At 38.8% G+C, this 25,213-nt stretch overlaps 2 protein-coding genes across 4 annotated transcripts in view; both read right to left on the reverse strand.

Moving 5' to 3' along the window:
- The window catches only part of LPGAT1 (lysophosphatidylglycerol acyltransferase 1), a 321,343-nt gene extending 296,225 nt beyond the window's left edge, over window positions 1-25,118 (reverse strand). For 2 of the 3 annotated variants that reach the window (XR_009219851.1, XM_058539800.1), the window contains exons 1-2: window positions 24,582-24,817; window positions 23,445-23,709 (exon numbers count right to left, since the gene is read on the reverse strand). Coding sequence is in view for 2 of the 3 variants with exons in the window: in XM_058539800.1 (XP_058395783.1) it covers window positions 23,445-23,709; window positions 24,582-24,698 (382 nt within the window). In the remaining variant the exon portion in view is untranslated. Of the gene's footprint in view, window positions 1-23,444; window positions 23,710-24,581; window positions 24,818-25,000 lie in introns of those variants that run through there. The other variant, XM_058539801.1, reaches the window with a different exon arrangement.
- Window positions 1-25,213, reverse strand: part of INTS7 (integrator complex subunit 7) — a 340,989-nt gene that overhangs the window by 142,429 nt on the left and 173,347 nt on the right. The gene's annotated exons all lie outside the window — the stretch shown is intronic.

The raw sequence follows: 25,213 nt of genomic DNA on the forward strand, positions 1-25,213 counted from the left end.
AAGGAAGAGCAGGAAAGTCAAAGATAATAACTGGAAATTAACTCCAACTGGTATTGATATTTGTTTTAAGTTAAACTTAGACTGTTTTCAAAAGGGGAGCTATTGGTATCTTGGGAGAAGCAATTTTTCCTGCAGCCATTAGCATTGCAAAACTTTTAGCACCCCTGGCCAACAGTGTCTGTTACAAACTAAAAGACCCTACACATTTCCAAACATCCCACCCCCACCTCCATCCCTTTTAAGAACCACTAAGTTAGAGTTAAAAATGAGTTAGGTCAATATAAGCCTGTGGTGAAATCAGGGTAAGGTTAAATAACGAATGAGAATAGTAGAGACAACATGAGGACTACGCAAACATGTGCTTATTAGAAACAAAGATCCATCTCTCTGATGCCTACCTTTCACCCACTCAGCCCCCAGGATATGGCAGCCAGGAGTTTGGAAGAGTCTTCTCTAGGAAATCTAACCAGCTCTAGAGAAAAGATCTAAAAATACTGACACCCAGGGTTCTCCAATGAAATATTCCAACCAGATTACCCTACAATGAGGCTCAGAGTGGACAATAAGCCTCAGCCACTAGCAGGGCTACCAGTCAACTTTTTAGTCCCCTACTCTTAAATAAGAACAGATAGTCATGTATTATCAGATATCCAAAAAAAGCTCTTAATGCAAAAGACAGAAAACAAAGCAAACATAAAAATAAAGAACCTAGAAGAAACAGAGATAACACATGAAAAAGAAAACTTCAAGAGAGACCATTAATATCTACATTGAGGTCAGAGATGATGATGATGTGATAACCATGAGACAAGAACAAGATGCTAAAAAAAAGGAATATTCAGAGAAAATAAGGACCTGTTGGAAATTAACATGATAGCAAAAATGAAAATCTTAATAGAAAGATTGAGAGATAAAGTTGGGAAAATATTCCAGAAAGTAGATAAAAAGACAAGATGAAAAACAGGAGAGAAAAGATTTGAACATTAGAGGGTCATTCCCCAAAGTCCAACATTCAAATAACAGAAGTTCTAGAAAAAAAGAACAGAGGAAAAGAAATCAGAGAAATAATTAAAGAACATCTGAGGACATAAATTTCTAGATTGACAGGGGATATCCAATAACCAGTACAGTGGATAAAAACAGACCCACATTAAGGCATACATACTCATAAAATTTCAGAACAATAGAGTCAAAGAGAAGCTACAAACACTCAGAAAGGAAAAATAGGAAACATACAAAGGATAAGGAATCAGGTTGGCTTTGGACTTCTCAATAGAAGTCCAAAAAAACAATTTACAGAAAGTTAAAAGATCAAGGAGTTATGGTTTCAAAATCCTGAAGAAAAACTATTTCCAACCTAGAATTCTCTACCTAGTCAAACTATCCATCAGGCGTAAGAATAAAAAAAATATTTTCAGATGTGCAACACCTTAAAAAACAATCCTGTTGTACTCAGGAAGCTGGATGATGTGCTTTGCCAAATAAGGGAATAAACCAAGAAAGAGAAAACTATGATATAAGAAATTGGGAATGCAAACCCAGAGAGAGGCAAAAAGAATTCCTAGGATGATAGGGAAGGGAGATCCCAGGGTGTTAGCTAGACTTTGTGGATGACCAGTCCAAATTGCAGCAAGTTAGAGGTTTCCCATAGAAACTTTCCAAAAAAGACGAAACTGACAGAATAGCATCTGAATGACTTGAGGAGAAACCTAAAATGGACGAGGAGTTTGGGGTTGAGCTAGTAACCATTTCATAGAAAACTAAGCAAAGAAAAAAACAAAATTATTAATTCTAGACAAAATGTTGTGTAGGAAAGGAAAAGTAAACACAATTTTACTATATGGCTCAGCTATGAACAGATTTATATATTCACAATAAAGAAGATCTCTGAATACTGATATAATCAAAATTACAATAAAATTCAAGCAAAACCTAGAAAAATTATTTTTTAAGATATTGTTTAAAAAACAGAGTAAAGGCTAACTTTTTCTAAAAATGTATGGTTTCTGAATATTAAAATAATATATGTTCATTCTAGTGAATTAGAACAATACTAAACAACACAAAGAAGAAAATCACCCAAAATTCCACTATCCAGGGATAAGAAGATATTAAAATTTTGTATTACATCTTCCAGTGATTTTTCTACGTGTATCAAGATAAATGTTTTAAGCCAAAAAGGAATGATACTTAATATATTGTTTTATACCATTTGAAATTTAATATATCATGTAAAATTGCTGTCATTAAATACTCTTCCACAACATGACTTTTAATGGCTACACAATAATTTGTTACACGTTAGTTCTATAGTTTAATTAATTCCCTAATGATGGGTAATGGCTATTGATTACAGAAAGTGCTAGACAAATAAGTATACAAAGCAAAGAACTATGTGGTTTCTGATCTAAAAATTACTGTGACTTTCTTAAAACAGAGAGTAAAAATGTTCCTACTTACAAATGTTAAGTTACCAAAACAAATAAATTAAAAGCAAAAAATTTATTTGGGGAGGTAACGGAATTGCTCTATATCTTGATGGTGGTGGTGGTTACATAACTGCATACGTCTGTCAAAAACTCATAGACTGTAAACTAAAAGGGGTGAATTTTACTGTATGCTAATTATACTGCAATAAACCTTACTAAAAATCACATGCAAAAATTTAGAAGATACAATGACTTTCCAATATGTTCTTTGAGTCAGTAAATAACTTCATACAGAAATCTGAAATATTTTTTGGATGTAAATAAGTTCTAAATGGATAACAGAATACCAAAGAATCAAAAGAGCAGAAACCAATGAAATCAATAAAATAGAAAAATAGAGAAAATCAATGAAACCAAAAGGAGCTCTTCAAAAAAGTCAATGCAATTTATAAACCTCTAGCAAAACTAACAAAGAAAAAACATAAGCTACTAATATCAGGAATGAAAGAGAGGATATCACTACAGACACTACAGATATTTTTAAAAATTTTAAAGGTATACTATTAACTTTACAAACATAAATTTGACAGCTTGAATGAAACAGATCAATTCCTTGAAAACCACAAACTACCAAAACTCATCCAAGATTAAATAACTAACCTGAATAGTCTATCTCTATTAAAGAAATTGGTTTTATAGTCAAAAATCTTTCAAAAAATAATTCTTCTGGCTCAGAGGGTTTCACTGGCAAATTCTACTAAACATTTAAAAAAGAAATAACACCAATTCTATACAATCTCTTCCAGAAAATGAAGAAGGAAACACCTTCAAGTTTACTTTATGAGGCCAGCATTACCCTGATACCAAAACCAGAAAAGTACAAAAAAAAAAAGTATAGACTAATATCCATTAAAATCCTCAACAAATACTAGCAAACAGAATCCCACAACATACACCATGACCAAGTAAGGTTTATCAAGGTTGGTTCAATATTAGAAATCAATCAATGTAATCCACCATATTAACAGCCTAAAGAAGAAAAACCTCGTGACCATATTGCTATGCCTGAATGTTTGTGTCCCAACTAAAATTCACGTTGAAATCCTAAACCCCAAAGGTGATGTTATTAGTAGGTGGGGCCTTTGGAACGTGATTAGGTCATAAGGGTGGAGGCCTCAAGAATAGGATTAGTGCTCTATACAAGAGATTCCCACAGAGCTCTCTAGCATATTTCATCATGTGTATGGTAGGGGTTTTGATTTTAATAAAGCTTAGAGCTAGAAAGGAATTTAGAGATATCTGAATCCAAATCCATCACTTCACAGATATTTCAAATCAAATACAACAGAACTCAGGCTGCTCCCTGCCTGACCGATTTAGCTGCAAAGAAAAACATACAGATGGTAGGTATAATTAATTTACATCACCTCCTGCTGACTATCCCCCAAAGCACTTATTGATGTATTCATTCATTGAACTAGTGTTATTCTCTTCATAGAGAAATAAAGTTCTACCACTAGGGGGGTCATAAAAGTACACTGGGATTCCATCATGAAGTAATCAACTCATGAAATTCAACTATAGGAGCTTAGCAAAAAGAAAGAAAAAGAGAAAAAGTAAAAGGTGAGAGAAGAGAGAAAGGAAGGAAAGGAAGAACAAAAAGATTGAAACAGAGAACACTTGAAATAGTACAGACACTCCCGCCTGCCTTTCCAGCCAACAGATGTATGCCCTTGAGTGAGCTTGAGACTAGAATTGTGAATCTGCTATTCCTCGTCATTTTCAGCTCTCACGTGTCTATCGTCATGCCAGCATCTCAGTGAGCCGTATAATTTTAGTTTTTTAAAAAATACATTTTCTTCCATATAAAACTTAAGCAATATTTTCAATTGATGTAATATGATCCCTGCCCTCAAGAAGTTTGCTCACTTATTGGGAATAAAAGACAAACTGGGGAATAACGCGTTACACACGAAAATATGTACCACAGGAGGTAGGGAAAGAAAAAAATCATTGTGAGCTAAAACATGAAGGGAAGAGATGCCAAAGACACGGGGGCACATGGCCTGGGCAGAGACCTTCTGGAGCAGAGTTGGTGGAAGAATGAGAAATAAGGTTATATCTGTAAATATTAGGTCAGATTATAGAGGTACTTGTAAAAGTCAGATACTAGAATTTAGGCCAGGAAATACAAAATTCCTCTTTTGTCACCAGGCAGGTGACAAATGTGAGGGAAGTGGGCTTCCTATATGGCAGTAGGGAGAAGGGGGGCTGTGTTAAAATAGAGAGCACATGCCTGCCCCCAAAAAGGGCAGCTACTCCCGAGCTCCAGTCTCTTGCTGATATCTGGGAATGTGGATCCAGGTTACCACATCCTCCAATTTTTTAAGAGTAATTGGAAATTTGAGAGTTTTTATGACAGTTAAAAGAAAGAGGAGATTAACAGTGGAGGAAGGTTCCTGAGCAAGCAGGAAGGAATGGAATCCAAAGGGACTGGCTCCTGATAGAAAGGACATTTTGCACTGTAACAGGAAGAATAAAGGAATGGAGCACCAAATGATAAGGCTGAAGAGGTAGGCTTGGGTCAGGCTATGGCACACCAGAATCCTGCATATTATCTTATAAACCACAGAAAGCCAGCTGGTAAAAGGAACTGACAATATGTGGGATGGAGGGAAGGAATGAAGGGTTGTGGAGCTGAGGGAAAGTAGTTGTTTTTTAAATGGGGGGTATTTTTTTAAGATGAGAATGTCTTTAGTATCCTTATATCCTTGAAGACAAGAGTAAAGATAGAAGGAGACAGTAATAAGTGTGGTGAAGCAACAGAGATGGGATATTAGCTTTGGATAAGAGACTATCTCTAGATGAATGAGGGTGAAGAAATTGGGGGAAGGGGATAGAGAAAAGGGAAGAATCTTCAGAGCACAGTCCCAGGCCACCAACCAAACCCATGGCAAAAAGGGCTATGAGAGGAGTTAAAAACTGACCCAGGAAAGAGAACTGCTCTGAAAGTCATCATGAAGGTAGATGTCCTAAGTGGAGCTGAGCTAGACAAAGTTGGGGCTGCCCCTTAAAATGAAAGAGCAGAAAGCAGACATAAGCATTCACACCAGCCAAATGCCCAAGAGGTCTTAAGCAAAGAAATTCACAATTGGAGCTAACATAGCTTCTGGTTTGAGTTTTGACCATATTCCCAAACTTTGAAACCCAGGATAGTAAAAGAAGAAAGTACAGAGAATATAACCAAATGAGGAACTAACTAACAGTATTACATATTAGTAAAATTTTCCTGTTTTGAAGAGCTTTCATTCATATTCTCTCAATCGCTACAGCAGCACTATAAGGCATACAAGCCAGATATTGGTCTTATTTAAGCTAAAGATGAGAGAAGATATCATGCAAGGTAATACTATAAGTAAGCACTATAAATCTGACTGAAATCCAGGTCTGTTGACCCCTGAAACCAAAGCATAGATAACCCCTGTCTAATGAGATTACTAACCATTCAACTAAAAGGGAAGTGTGCTATGTTTTCATGATATAATGAAAATAGCATGGCCTTTAGAGCAGAAGATGTTCATTCACAGATAGTTGTGTCCCTTGCTAGCTCTATCACCCACATTGAGCAACTTACTTAACTTCCACCAGTCTTCATTTTCTCATTTATATAATGGGGTTGATATGACCTCCCTCTGAGGACTGTTTCCAGTATTTAATAAGAAGCCATGTGTAAGGACTTGCTAAAAGGCCTGGCACATCAGGTATTCAACTGAGGTAAGTTTCTCTTCTCACTGGAGGAATTACCAGTTATCTATGGTTTGCACAGAAGTTAGTCTCCTTGCTGCAGAACTAAGTAAAAAGGCATGAGAAAGGCTTTTCTTTTCTTTTAACAGTAAGTCTTATCAGGAGGTAAATAGTTCCTAAAGGAATCAGAGAAACTAACTGATAAAGCAAACTATAAATTGAAGAATCCAAGGTCACAAGTAGAAAACAACATCATTTCAAGACTGATATTAATAGGATGATGAATGTAAGAACATGACATAGAGGAGAGAATAAAGAGACTATATAACTGGTGTAAGGTTCTTTTCACTGAGCAAGGAGTTCAAACCTGGAGTCCATGAGAGCCATATATGGACTTCAAAGAATTGTGAGCCCCTTGAAACTGTAAAATTAAGAGCACGTGCAAAGGTGCTGAAAAATGCCCCCCACCTCCACCTTACAAGATATCCATGTCAAATTCCTGGAACCTGTGAATGTTATTTGATATGGTAAAGGTGTGATAAAGTCAAGGATCTTGAGAAGAGGAGCTTATTCTGGATTATCTAGATGGGCCCTAAATCAACGACAAGTGTCCTTATAAGAGACACAGAGAGAACAGACATAGAGAAGAGGAGGCGGCAATGTGACCCTGGAGGCAGAGATTGAACTGATGCAGCCACAAGCCCAGGAATGCCTACAGCTACCAGAAGTTGGAAGAGGCAAAGAATCTCCCACTAGAGCCTCTGCAGGGAATGAGGCCCTGCTGACACCTTGATTTGAACTTTCGGCCTCCAGAAACGTGAGAGAATGAATTTCTGTTGTTTTAAGCACTTCTGTAATAATTTATTATGGCAGTCATAGGAAATTAATACAGGTGTACTCTTCTGAGAGGAGGGCCCATAACTTTCATTAAATTCTAAAAGAGGTTCTTATGAACCCCAAAAGGTAAAAGAACTATGATTGTAGAAGATAAAGCAAAACTGCCTACAAACAAAGGAACTAGAAATTTTTTAAAAACCTGCAGAACAAGTCGTTACTTGGATAAGGTCCCATAGTTACTAAATGTTGAAATAAGAAAATAATAAGCTGTCTCTGACATCTAATGCAATATTCATTTCATTATCTCTTGGAGTTCAACCCTACAAATGCATTAAAAGGCAGGGACTCCCAAACAACTAAATAGCTTGCTAAAAATATAGGTTCCCAGGCTCCACCCCGATGGACTGAATCAGAATCTCCAGGGTAGAGGGATTTAGAAATATATATTTAAAGCTCCTCTGATAATTCAGATGTGCAGACAAATTTGGGAACTATTACTGGAAGGCAGGAGTCAGTAAACTTTTTCCATAAAGGATCAGACAGCAAAAATTTTAGGCTATGCAGGCCAAGAGATAAAGCTGATATTATATAGGTATTTACGTAACAAATTTGTTTTCCAACAAATTTCTACAGATTTTTTATTGACAAAATTCAAAATATAAAAATAACCGAATACAATTTTTTGCAATACAGGTCTACTAATGAGAAGAATGGAATTCTTTCTTGGGAGGGGTAACATTTCAGTGAACTGCGGTTCAAAGTTAGTTTTTCCTATCATCAGATCGACTGCAAATGGTCATCTGTACAAACCTCAGGAGCAGGAGAGGACTTAGAAAACAATCAGCAGTGGCCTGAATTTGGCCCGAGGGCTGAAGCTTGCCAAACTCTGCAGAAAGGTAAAGCAGAAAGAACCACAACCCCTGCCCTCAAGCAATGGACAAGTCAGTTAAAGAGACAGGGACAGGAAGGTAAAACAACAGTGGAAAACATGAAGTGGAATCCTGGATGTGTGATGCTATGGAGTAGTGAGTCCTAACTGGCTCAAGTATGAATAGTCTTTTTTAAAGTTAAAAAATGTGGCAGATACCTATGATACTAGTTCCTTTAGCATTAAGGGAAAATATCCATAACCAAAAGCAACTATAAAGTCTATAATGCTTTTAAGGGATTTCTTATTAATCAAAACAGCAGCTACATATATTTGAAAAATATTAACACATATTTACAGACACATTATTTATTCATCCACAGATGGTACTTAATATGTGCATGGATGCTTGACCCCCTGAGAGAACTCCAAAGCGGTGCAGAAAATCTCAGCCCCAAGGTTAGGAACCACAATTACAGAGTAAATGCTAAAGAGGATCAGAAAGAAGGAAACAGTGGAAACTGGAGTGGTGGGGAAGGCTGTCATGGGGTTAGACAGTAGGTAGACATTTTCAAAGAAACTGAAGAACAGATTTTAGGGAGAGGAAGAATATCAATGAGAAAATGCAGAAGGGCTGAGGGAGAGCAGCCTCACTGAGTTTGGAAGAGGACCAAATTATGGAGTTCTGCCTCGCTGCCAGCCTCTACCACCAGAGCCAACATGTAAGTGCTTTCCACACATCACATATCGAGCTCTGATAAGCGTGCTCTCATTCAATCTTCACTAAGAATAGTTTCCTAAATACTTTAACCGTGTAAGTAAATGACCCTGGTTTCATCAGGTACAGCTCTAAGTGGGTCGAGATCTAGACTTTTCCATCTTAAAAATAAAAATTTAAAAAGCCTTCTCAACACAATTTCTCTCCTGCAACTATCATCCTCTATTCCTTCAAAGTCAAACTTCTGGAAAGTCATACATTCTTGTTTCCATTTTATCTCCTCCCATTCATCATTCATCTCCAGCCCAGTCCAATCTAGTTTCCACTTTTACCACCTCAATGAAGTTCCTCTTGTCAAATGCAATAAAAGGATACATCAGCTCTCATCTTACAAAACGTAAACTTGAGCAGCATTCCTCAAGCCCCTGCCTTGAACACTGTTGACTTCTGACACCACACTCTTAGGGCAGGCATTCCTTCTGTTTCTCTAGCTGCTCCTTCTTAAGCTCCACCATCCTCCTCTCCCCAACCTCCAAATGTAGGCATTCCCTCAGAGTTTGATCCTGGGCCTCGAATCAACTCAGTACTTACAATGTCCCTAGGTGATCTCATCCATCTCCATAGCTTTAAATACCATTGGTAATTTCCCTATTTATCTTTCTAGCTTAGGTTTCTCCTCTGAGTTCCAGACTGCATATCCATATGTCTACTTCAGAGCTCGCTTAGATGCTTCTCACCTATCCCGTGCTAAATTGTTATCTTTCCTCCTGGCATTGCTCCTTCTCTGGGCTTCCCTACCCACTTGGCAGCTCACACCAGAAACCTCACGGTCATCCCTGTCACCTGCCCTTCTACTGCATCCTCTATGTCCAATCTTTCAGCAAGTCCTGACAATTTTCCTCCTATAAAACTCTCCAATTAAGAAGTTTACTTCTGGGGGCCGGCCTGGTGGCATAGCAGTTAAGTTCGCATGGTCTGCTTTGGTGGCCTGGGGTTCGCGGGTTCAGATCCTGGGCGCAGACCTACACACTGCCCATCAAGACATGCTGAGGCGGCGTCCCACATAGAAGAGCTACAACTCTACAACTATGATATACAACTATGTACTGGGGCTTTGGGGAGAAAAAAGAAAAAGAGGAAGATTGGCAACAGATGTTAGTGCAGGGCCAATCTTCCTCCAAAAAAAAAAAAGTTTACTTCTTTCCATCTCTACTGCCATCACCTGTACACCAAGCAATTATCACTGTACCCAGATAAGGTGAGAATCTTCCAGAGGGTAGCCCCTGCATACTCTCACTTCTCTCTAATCCATTTCCACAAAGCAGACAAAGTATAGAATTACAAGAATGAATCTGATTTCCTCATCCCCTTACTTAAAATCCTTAAATAGTTTTCTCTTAGCATAAATTTCAAAATTCTTATTATCCTCAATGGATTTGGCCTCATCAGCTCCCTCGCCCCAAATTCCCCTTACTCTTCTCCTCCTCATTCACTCCATGCTGCAGCCAATCTGGCCTTCCCTTTGTTCCTCAAATATGACAAACCCTTTTCATCCTCTGTACATGCTGCCCTTCCCCCTGCATCACCTGGCCAACTCATATTTATTCTTCAGGTCTCAGTCTCAATGGCACTTTCTCAAGGAGGCCATTCCTCCCTGACACCACTGTCTCCAGATTAAGCCCTCTGTTACTTACTCTCATAGCCCCCAGACTTGTCCTTTGCAGTTCTTTTCACAGTTGTCATTACATGGTTATCATGTGACTCCTGTTGTCTCCCACATGAAAAAGTCAACTGCAGAAGAACAGGAGCTGTGCTGTTTGATTTGCTAGTGTCCTCCCACCACCAGCACAGTGCCTGACACAGCAGGCACTCAAATATCTGGTATTAGAATAGGTGACTGAATTAATTAGAAGACAGTTCACATAAATTGCTTTGAAGCAATTCATAATTTATAAACATAAAATTTAGTTAATATTTTAGTTAAACTATGGCTTAAATTACTAACAATATTTTTACTGGTTGATTAAAGCAGGAACTGTATTAAGCTATACTATTAGCTAAGCTTGAGTATCCTCAAATATATTTCTAAAACTTCCCTATAAGTCAGCTTTTACTCATTTAGACATACCTTTCCCCAAAAGGTTAACATAGTTGTTTTCCTGGACATTAATATAATAATAACAATAATAATAGTAAAAGTTATTTATAGATCACCAAACACTATGCTATTCACTTTACAGTTGAGCTTCAACAGAGATAAATATCATAACTTCACTTTTTATAGAAGATGAAACTGAAGCTTAGAGAAGTTAAGTAACTAGCTCAAAGCTACACAACTAGCAAGTGGTGGTGGCAGCACCCAAACTCATACTAACTCAAAAAAGTCAATGTTTTTTCCTAATACATCATGCTATCTCTAGTATCATACTTATTTAGCAATATCTATTATTTGTCAAAAATATAACATCTGTATATAAGTATTTGAGGCTTAAAATGGCTTTAAATGATTATTTCAGCTTTAAGATGACTACCCAATTCAATCTCTCATATACAAAAACCAATTCTATCCCGCTCATAAAAAACAGTCAGCAACTCTTATTCAAAATAACATCCTTGTTCCTTATCCATGTAATCTATACTTTATTCTACAAAATAAATTTAGCTTCCAGTTAATTTTCTTCTCTGCAAGGACCTCAATTAACTTTAAAAAATGGAACCATCACATTAGAGGAAAATGTGCACATTGATCTCCGTTTTTCAGAAAACACAGATGCCTTTTAGACACATAGTTCATAGCAAACTCAACTATTCCCAAAACCATCCATCAAAAGAAAAACTAAGCCAAAAATCCTTTTGGTAGAAATTAATCTAGATCACAGTCTCTAGCAGAGTATTTTACAAATCAATAACTTGGCTAACTGGCAGTAGGCAGCCAATAAACATTTGATTGATCAATCACACAAGATACTTCTATAACTAATGTCCTGTTTTCTCAAGAGAGCATATATAATATGCTCTAATAACAATATTTCTAAGACAATTCCTAGTGAAACACATAACTAGTAAGCATTTCCTCAACACAGAGATAGGAAGTGTTCATTTAACCCAATTATGAATATTAATTCTTGAAAAACACTGTTCTCAGTGAACACTTTTAAATCCAAAATGGTTTTATAATTTTATTTATTTATTTTTTCCCCAAAGCCCCAGTAGATAGTTGTATGTCATAGCTGCACATCCTTCTAGTTGCTGTATGTGGGACGCGGCCTCAGCATGGCCGGAGAAGCAGTGCATCGGTGCGCGCCTGGGATCCGAACCCAGGCCGCCAGCATCGGAGTGCGTGCACTTAACTGCTAAGCCACCGGGCTGGCCCCCAAAATTTTTTAAATTAGGATTTCTGATTAGTGAACTAGTCTCATCATTGAAGTCATAATATATAACAAAAAGGATCGTGAATTTTTAAGGAATTAAAATACAACAAAATATAACTAATACTTAAAACTTATTATAAAACCACAGTAATAAAGAGAGTGGGTACTGGCATAAGGAGAGACATATAGATCAATGGAACAGAATTGAGAGTCCAGAAATAAACCCATACAGCCAACTGATTTTCAACAAGGGTGCCAAGATCATTCAATGTGGAAAGAATAGTCTTTTCAACAAACAATAAGGCAACTGGATACCCACATGCAAAAGAATGAAGTTTGGACCTCTACCTTACACCATACAGAAAAATTAACTCAAAATAAATCAAAGACCTAAATATAAAAGTTAAACTCTTGAAAGAAAACATAACTGTTAATCTTTATGACCCAGGATTAGGCAATGGTTTCTTAGATATGACATCAAAAGCACAAACTACCAGTGAAAAAATAGAGTGTAGTATACAGAATATAGAAAAAAATCTTATAACTCAACAACAAAAACACAACCCAACTTACAAATGGGCAAAGGATTTGAATAGACATTTCTCCAAAGATAGACAAATGGCTAATAAGCAAATGAAAAGATGCTCAACATCATTAGCCATTAGGGAAATGCAAATCTAAACCACAATGAGCTATCACTTCACATCCACTAGGATGGCCAAATTAAAACAGCAGCAACAACAACCACCACCCAGAAAATAATAAGTATTAGTGAGGATGTGGAGAAATTGGAACACTTCTACATTGCTGGTGAGAATGTACAAAGGGACACCTGCTACAGAAAACAGTTTGGCAGTTCCTCAAAAAGTTAAACATAGAATTATCATATGACCCAGCAATTTGACTCCTAAGTCCAAGAGAATTGAAAACATATGCTTGCACAAAAACTTGTACATGAATGTTCATAGCAGCATTACTCACAGCAGCAAAAACGTGGAAACAACCAAAATGTTCATCAACTGACAAATGCATAAACAAAATGTGTTCTAGCCATACAATGGAATATCATTCAGCCATACAAAGGAATGAAGTACTGACACATGTTACAATATGGATGAACCTTGAAAACATTATGCTAAGTGAAAGAAGCCATTCACAAAAGACCACATATTATATGATTCCATTTATATGAAATGTCCAGAATAGACAAATCTAGAGAAACAGAACACAGATTAGTGGTTGCCAGGAGTTAAAGGGAGGAGGAAATGGGGAATGACTGCTAATGGGTCTGGGTTTTTTTTCAAGGTGATGAATGTTCTGGAATTAGTGGTGATGATTGTACAATCTTGTGACTATACTAAAAGCCACTGAATTGTGCCTTTTTTTTTTTCCCGAGGAATATCAGCCCTGAGCTAACATCCATGCCAATCCTCTTTTTTCTGAGGAAGACTGGCCCTGGGCTAACATCCGTGCCCATCTTCCTCTACTTTATGTGGGACGCCGCCACAGCATGGCTCGACAAGCAGTGCATTGGTGCACGCCCGGGATCTGAACCCGGGCCGCCAGCAGCGGAGGACGCACAGTTAACCACTACGCTATGGGGCTCGCCCTGAATCGTGCCTTTTAATATGGTGAATATCTGTTTAAATATATATATTCTATATTCTTAACACCAAAGCTATACTGATCATGGTCTAGTCTTTTGATGATTCAGAAATATCTTGCTGTATTTAAATTACAGATTTTCTTCCCTTAAAGCGTCAAATAATGCAAACTTCTAACGAATAGCAGATGCAAAATGTGTCACATACATGATTCATAATGGTTTCTTAAAGTTTAACGAGTAAAAAAAAGTTTGGGAAAGGTGTTTTGCTGGCAAAACCATCAGATCTACTAAACCTTAAGAAAAGTATAACCTCATAACCAAAATTTACGCATGCTTTTTACAACACTATTTTTTAATTATCTCTACTATAATTTAAAGAAATCAACTAGACTTGCTTTGTTTTTCACATTTAAAAATATGAAAAGCAAAGAGAAATAACTAATTTGTAATAATCTAGATTTTACATGATTATATTCAGAAGAAGAAATGAGACACTCTACTAATTAACGAGTGCACACAGAGCAGGAAACATTTCACTAGGTTAGTAACATGGTACATGAAACTTGAAAGACATTGCAACCACAGTTGTCACTAACGGCACTTTGCTTTTCAGATCCCATCACATACCTCTCCTATATGAAATCAGTAGTTGGGGGTCACTAACAAACTTTCAGTTTTTAATGGTAGAACTCATTAGTTTATCAGCACTACTAAGGCATATAAATGCAAAACTATCATATGCCTAACAGAAAGAGACTGGTGATTATTATTTGAGTTTTTTTAAATGAACATCACCTAAGCCTCTGGGGTCCAGGCAGGTAATACAAATGAGCCAAGCAGGCCCAGAGTAAGACAAGGAAGGAGTGGATCCTGGGTGAACTGGAGAGCACAGGCCCCACGTACAGACAGGAGCCATCACTTAGCTCCAGAAAATTGCTGCCAGACAAGAATGAGAGCCCAGCATGGCCAGATTTCCAATTTTGTTTTCTTTTTTATGTTTTGTGAAATCTCCCGAATTCTGAAATGTTGGCAACTAATTTAAAAAAAGGTTGAAACAGTGCAGAAACCAAATAAAGCACATCAGCTGCTGAGTATGGCCACTAGTCTGTAAACTCTGAAGAGAAACCCTTGAAATTAGTTTATAACAAGTAAACTATAAATGTACTATAATATATTTAATATATATACTTTATTATAACTAATATCTATTTTATATATACTTAATATACTTAATATATATAATATACTATAAATATATTTATTGAACTTTGGGGGACACTGGTCATCCTTAAAGTTTTCAAGGTGGTCCACAGACCAGACCCTAGAGAGGAGTATTAATGTTGTATTTCATTCATATCCTTACTGAAGTATCAAAGGTAACTCACTTCTTCCATTCATTTTGGTGACATTTTCTTATTGTAGGCAAGTGGAAATAGAGTGAATGTCTTAACTATACTCCACTGATAAGTAGTCCAAGAATCAAAACAATTTGGGAACCACTGGGAGGAAAAAAAAACTGGGGAGGCTATATCTTGCTTTTGGACAGATCTTAAAGAAATTTAATTAGGTGGTAAAATTGGTCTCCATTTTATAATAACTAGTAGTACAGTAGAATGGTGACAGAGCTGTCTGAATTATAAATACCTAGTTGAATAAAAATCTTGTGTTGCACTTTCTGGTATGGTAGAGTTATAGACATGAATCTTCCTGGAAAATACACATAGCAACAAGGAGAAAGAAGAAAAACCTCACAAAACTCCTTTTTCAGCAAACCTAAGAGAAAAAAAAATATAAAAACTCCAAAATATATGATACCAGGGCTGAGATGAATCAAGGCTGATACTGACAGAATCTATGTTGGGAGTGGAGAACAGAGGAGCAGAGAGAGAGATGGAAGGTTGGCATGTGATGAGGAAGGCCGGGTAGTGGCAGAGCACAGAAAGCAACAGCAAAAATGCACTCCTTAAGGAGAAGGGTTTACATTAGGGGCCTGCTGGGGCTGTGTCCCTTCAGTCACAGCTGCAAAGGAAGGAATGGGAAGTCTAGAATTGGTGGCAAAAAGCCTCCAGACTCAGTCTGGTCTGGAGAGGCAGAGGACTCGAGGCAACACCGAGAAACACACCCAGGTGCCATATGTAAAAAAGAATATCTCTGAGGCAGAAATCTGGAAATCTACCCTGGCCCCACCCATACCTCCTACCAATGACTGAGGAAAATCCAACTCATTAAATTACAAGGAATAAACAGGTAACTGGTACAGCATTGACTTAGAGATACCATATTAAAAATGGTAGAAATGAGCAGCAAATGTAACAACTGTCAAAGAATGCTCACTAGAAAAATATTACAATAGAGAAGATAAAAACTGTAACTAAATATCTTTGTATGAATTTAAGAAAATCAGTGAAGTCACCACCACTATGAAGAAGATCACAAAACATAAATATAAGAACTCAAGGAAGAAATGTCTAAAACAACATGGAGGAAACATGAACTGGCAGAACTCAAGAAAAAAATAGAAGAGTAGACAAAACCATCACAGAAATGAAGAAGAAACTGAAAGGAGAACAAAGAGAAGACACATTGCAGAATACACAGCAAGAAACATTAAAGACAAAAATAAATAAATGAAAAAGTGTTTAAAAGGATTAAAGAGAAAATAATAGATAAAAAAGATATACAAAGGGAGATCCAACAGACATATAATTAGGGTCACCAAAAAGACCAAAAAAGTCAAACAAAATAAAGATATAAATAAAGAGAACTTTCTTGAAATACAAATAGATTTAAACCTACACATTAAAAGGTACACATGTGCCAGCATATTCTACACCAGCATATCCTAGTAGAGTTACTAAATATTAAAGAGAAAGAGAGAATCCTTTGGGCAGACAGGCAAAAAAGATCAAATCATTAACAATGGGAAAAAAATTCAAGCTGGCTTCACCTATCTCCACAGCAACATTTAATGCCAGAAGACATTTACACAACACCTGTAAGATACCCAAGGAAGGAAAGAGTGAGCCAAGGATTTTATTACCTGCTAAGCTGTCCCTCAAGTATAAGGCAACAAAAACAAGTCCTGAAAATGTTGTAAGAATAATATTCCCATAATTCCTTATTGAGAAACTACTAGAGGATGAACTTTAGCCAACCAAAGGATCACTGGGAAAAAATTCCGCAAAAGTGCTTGGGTGAGGATTACATATATTTAACTGAGGACTTAAGACTAAAACAGAAGGAGATAAAGGTGATAGAACATAAATATTATAGACCATAACAATGTATAAGTGCAAATAACAAAAATCGGGAGAAGGGAGAAAGCGAGCGGGTAGTATATAATACGCTTACTGGTTACCTTGATGTAATAGCTGGGAGTCAATGGATAGCCTTAAGGTTCATAAATCAAATAGGAAAAGTATAAGCATATATAGTAGTACAAATACAAATACTACTGTGAATAAATACCATTGACCATTGACTAAAATTGGGCGATGGAGAAGAGAAAGGGGAAGAGAAAAGAGGGAATTTTTTAAAAATTTTGTCTTTGGTCATAAAAGAGAACTAATAGCTACTAACAATAGAGAACTAAGAATATCATATAAAGTAACCAGTAAGACAAAAATACAAACCTTCCTAAGTATCAGAACAACAAAAAGCAAAGAAAAACAGACTACACAGTGGAAGACTTAAAATTTATATATATATATAAAAACAGAAAACATAATAAAATACAATGACAGAGCCCAGGCAAAACATACCTGACATATCAATAAATGTAAATGGATTCAATTCCCATTAAAAGAAAGAGATTTTCCAATTGACTTATAAACCAAAAACCTAACTTCATGTTCATTTCTAGAGACACTCTAAATCAAAAGTAATTTTAAAAGTTTGAAAACAAACGAACGGGCAAAGACATACCAGGCAAATGTAAACAAAAAGAATGTAGGAATTGTTTTACCCAGATCTTCCTGACTCCAGAATCTGAGGTCTCAACCACTACAAATACTGCTCCATGTGCTTCTGTAACTGTGCATGTGGGTGTGTGTGCATGAATGAATATACTTTATCGATTTCAAAAAAAACTATCTAAAATAAATTACTCAATTAGATATGATCTTTGAAATAAGACCAGATACCAAATTTACAATATCACCAGATTGCTGAGTTTAAAGCATGTAGTAATATTTACTTTTTATGGTATATTTTCCATATAAAAATCAAAACACTGTACTGAAAACTCCTCGCCTGGATTTATGTCAAGATCAGTTGTTGACATAATATCATGCAGTAACTCCTCACTCTGATGTCTACTGTCTACTGTCAAGCACTCAAAAACTAAAATTCCAGTTGAATTGTTCTCTGTAAAGATAGAGACCGAAGGAAGTGGAATTTTATCATATTTACTGCACACTACAAATACTTCCATTGAAGCAACAATTTTTTTAACCTCTCGCAGACATCTATAACTATGATATTGCTTTCAGGTGTTAAAGAATTGTAGTTTCAGAAAGAGATTTCATGCTCAGAAACAAAAGAATATATGGGTAGTAAAAATTAAGAAACACTCTAGGAATATTATATAAAGGTCAATAATGGCTCTTGAAATACCAAAATAAACCTGTGGCAACATGAACGCAGTTAATGTTTAAGGGGAAATAACTGAGAAAGCTCTGTGTTTCAATTTCAACATTAATCACAAAAAGAGAGGAGCTAATAATAGTACCAACCTGATAAGACTGTTAGAGCATTAAATGACTGAAACACTTAGAACATTGCTTGGCTTATATTTCAATAAATGTAAGCTAATAGTATCATCACAAAGATATAAATTTCAAACTGACACATTATTCAAGTCTTTTAAATCTATTATGATTACTGATGATAGAGTTAGCCCCACAGAGAAATATTTCCCTAATGGAAAAAAAAAAGGAATTTAAAGCTGCTCCTTCCCTAAATTCCCTATTCTCTCTCTGCTACCACCTACCACTGATGCGAGATCAGGAGCCCATCCTGTTTTATCCCACAGTACATCTCCGTTAGAGCACTATACTGGGATGTTTTCGTTGCTGGTGCACTGTCTTCCCCACCAAGACTGCTGTGAACTCCTTAAAGTCATCGATTATGTCTTGTGCATCTCAGCACCTCCAGGGCACCTGTTCCCACACATAACAGAAGATCAGTGAAGGTGTGTTAAATTAACAAATACGGTATTGTAGGAAATGTATATATATGTATGAAGGTAGGTATGTATGTGTATGAAAAACATGATCCAGTTGAGGGTTTACATTTTGTGGACTGCAATGACCTTGATATCAGACCTTTCAGGAAGGTAGGCAGCTAAGGCATCTTAGCTGGGACCAAGAAAGAAAGAAGGTATCTGTCAGGAAATACTTAGACACTTATGGAGCACTCTGTAAGCCATCAGGCAACGAATTGAGCTCTAGGGTTATAAAGACCACATCTCTGTCTGTAAAGAGCTCAGAGCCCCGCTGGGCACGGGGCAGGTAAGGATCTCATCCCCACCAGCGAGCAGAGATGTTAAAGTTAGATCAGGACAGCTGACTCCCCGAGTTCTCCTACATCGCAGCGCTCTTTCCACTAGAACAATGCCTTTCAAATGTTGACAGGGCTCATAGTAAAAAATACATTCTGTGCACTACCCAGTACAGATACACACATTTCTGATTTCTTCTATTTAATTCTATTCTATTTCACGTTTTAAAAATGTTCATCTTGACACTCTAAATTGGTTTATGACTCAAAGGTAAAAAAAATGCTGCTCTAGAAGATACATTTTTAAAATTTTCTCTAAATCAAGGCAGATATAATTCCTAATAGTTTTTCTCACACAATGAATCTGTATCCCAGCAAAAAAGTAAAACACTATCAAATAATAAAATAACCCACAAAGACTAACATAGAGCCATGACAGCTGTCACTTGGGGAGTGGGAGGAAGCTAAACCTAATCTCCGTCAGCTTTCCCTAAAACCACCCAAGTAAATATGCAATCTAAGGGAAACAGCGTTTGCTAAGCAAAAACAGTTTGGTGGCAAGCCCCCTGGTACCCCATCTCTCTGCCAGCCAGACTGTGGCCCGAAGGTCTCTCATCCTATAGAGAAATTCTGGAGCTTCCAATTACAATGAATTTTTTTAATGATTTTGTGCAAGAGATTTTAATTAAATGTGTTTGGATGGGGAACAATGAATTTATTAAAATAAGTGAATGAAAATCAAAATAAACAATTTTAAATAAACACATTGTATTAAAAAAAAATCTCTCTCTGAAATTTACCAATCCTCACTTAAATGGAGGGGGGGGGGCGGGGGGGGCAGTGTACTGATTTATCGCAGACCTGAATAAAGCATGCAGAGGTGGATCATTAGTTAAGCTAGCATCTCATTTGGTTTGCCCTTGAAATATCAGGTCAAAGGCAGTACACAACTTTTCCTCCACATGAGGTGTTTGTACAGCACTTCCCACGAAAGGAAATGTCATGACAACAATCACCACCACCTAGCAGCAAGCTAGAGAAGAACGAACCCCAATGTCCTCAGGGTTCGTTCAAGACGTGTTCCCCCGACAAGACATAAAGTCAGAAGCAGGCAGAAAGACCAGAAAACTCCTTTCCATCTTCTGTCCACAGGCAGTACTCAGCTCTGAGGATGCAGATTAAGTACAAGAATGTTCACTCAAGTTCTTGGGCTTACTAGCTTTACCGTTGCCCATCCAAGAAGCATGTCTGAGTTTAAAGGACTCATTTTTGTGACACTTGCCTCAAATTAAAAGACAATTTTATAAATCTCCCTGTGTTCCCCAAAAGAAATCTGTTTGGAACTATGTTTGGAAAAATATTCTTTTCATAAAGATAAAATGCATTTTTCCTAAGAAAAAGGAGAAAGCCATACTTACTATTTATCAGCTCTATGCAACAGAACTTTCTGGGATGATGGAGGTGTTCTATACCTGTGCTGTCCAATACAGTAGCCACTAGCCACCTAGTACCCAGCACTCGATCGTACTAAGCACTTGATGGTAAAACTGCCAAGCACTTGGTGGCTGGTGTAACTGAGAAACCGAATTTTTAATTTTATTTCATTTTAATTAATTTAAACTTCAACAGTCACATACAGCTAGTAGCTACCATATGTGGCAGTGTAGGTTAGATAAGCAATATAAGTCATCAGCAGCAGAGCTGAGTAATTGACTTTTCTTAGACTGAATGTCACAATTTGAAAAAATTACCTTCTATACCAATACTCAACTTGTAGCTTCCTAATTAATATTTAATTAATATTTAAGGTTTCTTCAGAAGTGGTTTTTCAACAAAGCTTAGCAATTTTTATTCTAAAACATTAACATACTAAATCTGCTGAGCAGAATTCCTTTGGCAACATTCAGTTTTTCGTCTGTGAAAGTGAAGCATAGTGAAAGGGAAAAAAAATGAAGCCCACCCTCCTCTGGACACAAAGGGAAGGAATGAAACACATAATCCATACAAAGGCTAAGATAACTTCCCAGATTCTTACGGGTACATCTGCTCATCAACCTCTGCTTATGTTTGCTTCTTTAGATCCAATTGTAGCTTTCAACAAAAGTCATACCTACATTTGTTTGACCTCTTGACTGTGTTCTGTTATGATCAGACCACGATCAGACCCTCTAAAAGTATTCTATCTGTAGGAAAACAATTTAAAATATATACACTAAAATATTCTATATTTAAATGAGACAAACTGATAACGTGGTCAAAATGCAGTAGCCTAAAGAAGAACAGATGCTTCAGAGATACTAAAATATGCAGATCATGCCAAGACCACTTCGCAAGCAGGTGGCAAAAGAAACTGCGCAGTTCTACCGTCAGCAAGGAAGAGACAAGAAAATACGCTTAAAAATCCATTGCAGCCACGCTATGGCCGTAGGATAACTAACTTTTGTGTGTGTGTGTAAGGAAGATCGGCCCTGAGCTAACATCTGCTAATCCTCCTCTTTTTGCTGAGGAAGACTGGCCCTGGGCTAACATCCATGCCCATCTTCCTCTACTTTATATGGGATGCCACCACAGCATGGCTTGACAAGTGGTGCCTCGGTGCGCACCCGGGATCCAAACCCGCGACCCCAGGCCACCGCAGGGGAGCGTGCAAACTTAACTGCTTGCGCCACCGCGCTGGCCTTGTAGGGCAACTAACTTTAACTTCAAGCAGCACCACTGCACTTCTTACAATCTCAAGGTCAACGCAAAATAATTTTTTTCAGCTTCTCATCATGCTAACACTTATACACAAATACACCACACACACCCAAGCACAAACATTTCAGTAATTTCATTGTTTAAATAGAATAAACTTCTAGAACTTGTATCTCAAAATACTATGAGCCCATTAAAAATAAGCAAACTTAAGTATACTGTACAAAGAATAAAGTCACTAGTACCACATAGTGTATTTGGAGAAGCTCAAACTATATAGAGCAAAGCAATTCTAAGAGTGGTGCAGTTCAGTTAAGAATTCAGCACCATAGGCTAGAACTTCATTTTTCTCTACCACTACTATGACTACTACTACCACCAGGTCCTAAAAAGGAACTAGATCCTCACCTCCTGTGTCCAAAGACCACTGGGATCTCAACAAGACACATGACAAGGAAACAACGCATACACTAACCCAGGGGCTTCGGGCCTTGCAGAATAATAAACGGCATTGCCACAAGGAGACAAGGCTTCATCTGGGGCAACTGAGAGCGCCCTGACTTAGCAAGAGTCTGTCAGACTCCATACAAACTGTGTGCTGTCAGTCCTTTTCTCGTGTGTATGGATAAAATCTGCAGATGCAACCTGGGCAGGAAAGAGGGAGACAGAGAATTTGGGGTACTACCATGCTGTTTGACCCTGCGAGTACCCTCCTCACTCTTCTAAGCTATGAACTACAGACTCCACTGACCGCCGCATCTGCAGCATGATCTCTAAGGAGCCTATCAGTTATAAAATTCTATGATAAAAGCCTCTATGTCCAAGACAAGTGCTAGAAACCTCAATGCTTTTTTCATTATCCTAATTCTTAGGGGGGAAAATAGTCAAACAAATATAAAAATCAATATAGAACTTTCACAGCAGAGGCACAAGTTCTCAGAGCACATAAGGTTTATAAACAGAAGATAAACACTACTTTTCATTTAGTTCTTTACAAGTCCACTTCAAAATAGCATTACTCCTGCTTCCCAAAATGCAATTTAAAGGCAGAAACAAAAATCTTAAAAACACTCAGACCATAAATTAGCTTAACATGGATAAAACTTAATTTTTTATATTTAATATTCTAAGACATTTATGAAATAAAATATAGATTCTAGTAAACAAAAGAAACACACATAACAGGAAAGACAGCCATTTTTTGCTTGGCTTAAAAGGTACACAGTACAATACTACATTAAATGAAAAAACTTATTAATTAAACTATCAGCACAAATATGGCTCAATCCTTTTTCTAAATTCCCAATGTTTATGGGTTAAATACCTTACCTCTTCATTTTACAAGCCCTCAAGTCCTATATAGCCCACTTGTATTCCTCAAGGAGAGCTTCTGCAGACCAGTTTTAATAAACAAATGTCCATCACATTAAAAACATTTAAGGAATTTATCAACACGCAATTATGAAATTATACTTCTGAAAATATCATCCCTCCTAAATTAGGATTCTGGTAGAAAACAAAAGCTCAATAGAATTGTTTTCTATTTATTTTTTCAGTAGTCAAAGCATAAAAGCATCTTCAAGCCAAAGTGTCATATACATTTAATCATGGCTTCTGACTTAAGCATAACATTACAAATTTGTTCATATGCATTAAAAGAAAGTGCTCTCACTCTTACCTGTATATCCAGCATACCATCCCCAAGAAGCCACCATTCCTAAAAGCCACTTATACATGATTCCTTCAATATGCCAGAACCGCTTACTGTCCAGCACTCGAAGGGGCTGAAGTATAATCACATAGCAGATGTAGGATGAAATAGCAACCAGGTTGTTGGCGACCATGAAGGCAAATCTCATCAGGGCTTTTACCAAGATCCAGCCCAGCCATGGAGCTTCTTCCAAAGTCACAGCCATTCTCACACTGGAGTCCGTCCTGTCTTTCTGAGGTGAAAGAAAATTTCATTTAAAAAGGAAAATGGCTTAAATGCATCTAAATAGTCACCAACATACAAATCATCTCCAGCACAAAAATAAAAGAAAAACCGAGGGTCTACGCCTGCCCGGTGGAGTACCTCGGTGATCTTTCCGGGAAATTCCAGAGGGAGACAGCCAGCGAGGGAGGAGGAGCCGCACAAGGTCAAGGGAGCTGTTCACGGCGGCACAGGGTATGTCACAATATATTTAGCAAATGATAATACTATTCCCACTAACTAATCGGTGGCTCTCCCTGCAGCGCGTCTCACTGCAGTCTCTGCTTGGACTTTAAGGAAGAAAAAGAGACCCACTGGCTTCAGACACTCTCAGTGTCTCCAAACTGACGACACGAGCGGAAAGAAGACTGAAACATGGACCTCTCGATCGGATTTCCCAGGTGCTGAGAACCTCGGTACCCTCGCCACCACCGTTGCTGCACATTGATTCATTCCTTTAAAAGGTCTCTCGCAGGAGCCAAAAGAGTTACGCTAAAAATTTTCATCTGCGGCAAAAGGGTTTTTGTTTTCCTTTTTTTAAGAAAAAAAAGGAGAAGGGCCTAAAAAAGAGGGCAAAAAGGTGAGAGGAAGAAAGTGGGGGATAACGAGGCGAAAAGGAGGAAGGAGAGGAACAGAGGGAGGGGAGCAAAAGCGAGAAGGAGGGAAAGGCGAAGGACCAGGGATAAAGAGAATCAGCGCTCCGAGCGGAGGGCAGGGAAGCGAGGGATGACGGAAGAAGCGGGGAAGAAGAGGCGGCAGCGCTCGGGGGTCGGGTGGAGCCCGCAGCGGTTTCCGCGGACGGGGAAGGGGTCGGGGCGGCGGTCGCCCGCGCGCCGGGCTCACCTCGGCGGGTGCGGACGGCGGGCGGTGGGGCGCGGGGGCGAGCAGGGCTGGGGGCCGGCGTCCCGGGGCGCGGTGCTGCGCGGCGGCGGGTGTCCCCGGCCGAGGGGTCGCGGTCATGGACGCGGCGGCGGCCGAGGCGCGGCGCGGGCGCCCTAGTCCCCTCGCGGCTGCCTGCAGACAGAGGGACGGCAGGGACTCAGAGGCCGGACCTGTCACCGGGGCGGGTCCCGGGGAGGCGGGCGGATGCCCCGCGCCCCCGCCTCCTCCTCGGGGCCTACCGCGCCCTCGTCCCTCATGCCGCCGCCGCCGCCGCCTCCCTGGGCCGCACGACGACGACACCCCTTCCCCGCCCACCCAGCGCCTCCCCGGCCCGGCTCCGCCGCAGCCCCGGGGCCTGCGGCCGCCGAGCCGGCGGTTACCTCGGGCTGGCCGGGCCCCGGCCCGGGCTGCGGGAGCCGGAGGAGCCGGAAGAATGCATGGCCGGCGGCGGGGCGGCGGAAGGAGGCGGCGGAGCCCGGCCCCGCTCCGGCTGCAGCGCGGCCCGCGCCTCGTCCCCGGCGGCGCCGAGACTCCCCAGGGCCCGGCCGCGTTCGCCGGGCTGGCGGGGAGGGGCGGCGGGGAGGAAGCGGCGG

This window comes from Diceros bicornis, chromosome 4 (assembly GCF_020826845.1).
Source record: "Diceros bicornis minor isolate mBicDic1 chromosome 4, mDicBic1.mat.cur, whole genome shotgun sequence".
Lineage (NCBI taxonomy): Eukaryota > Metazoa > Chordata > Mammalia > Perissodactyla > Rhinocerotidae > Diceros > Diceros bicornis.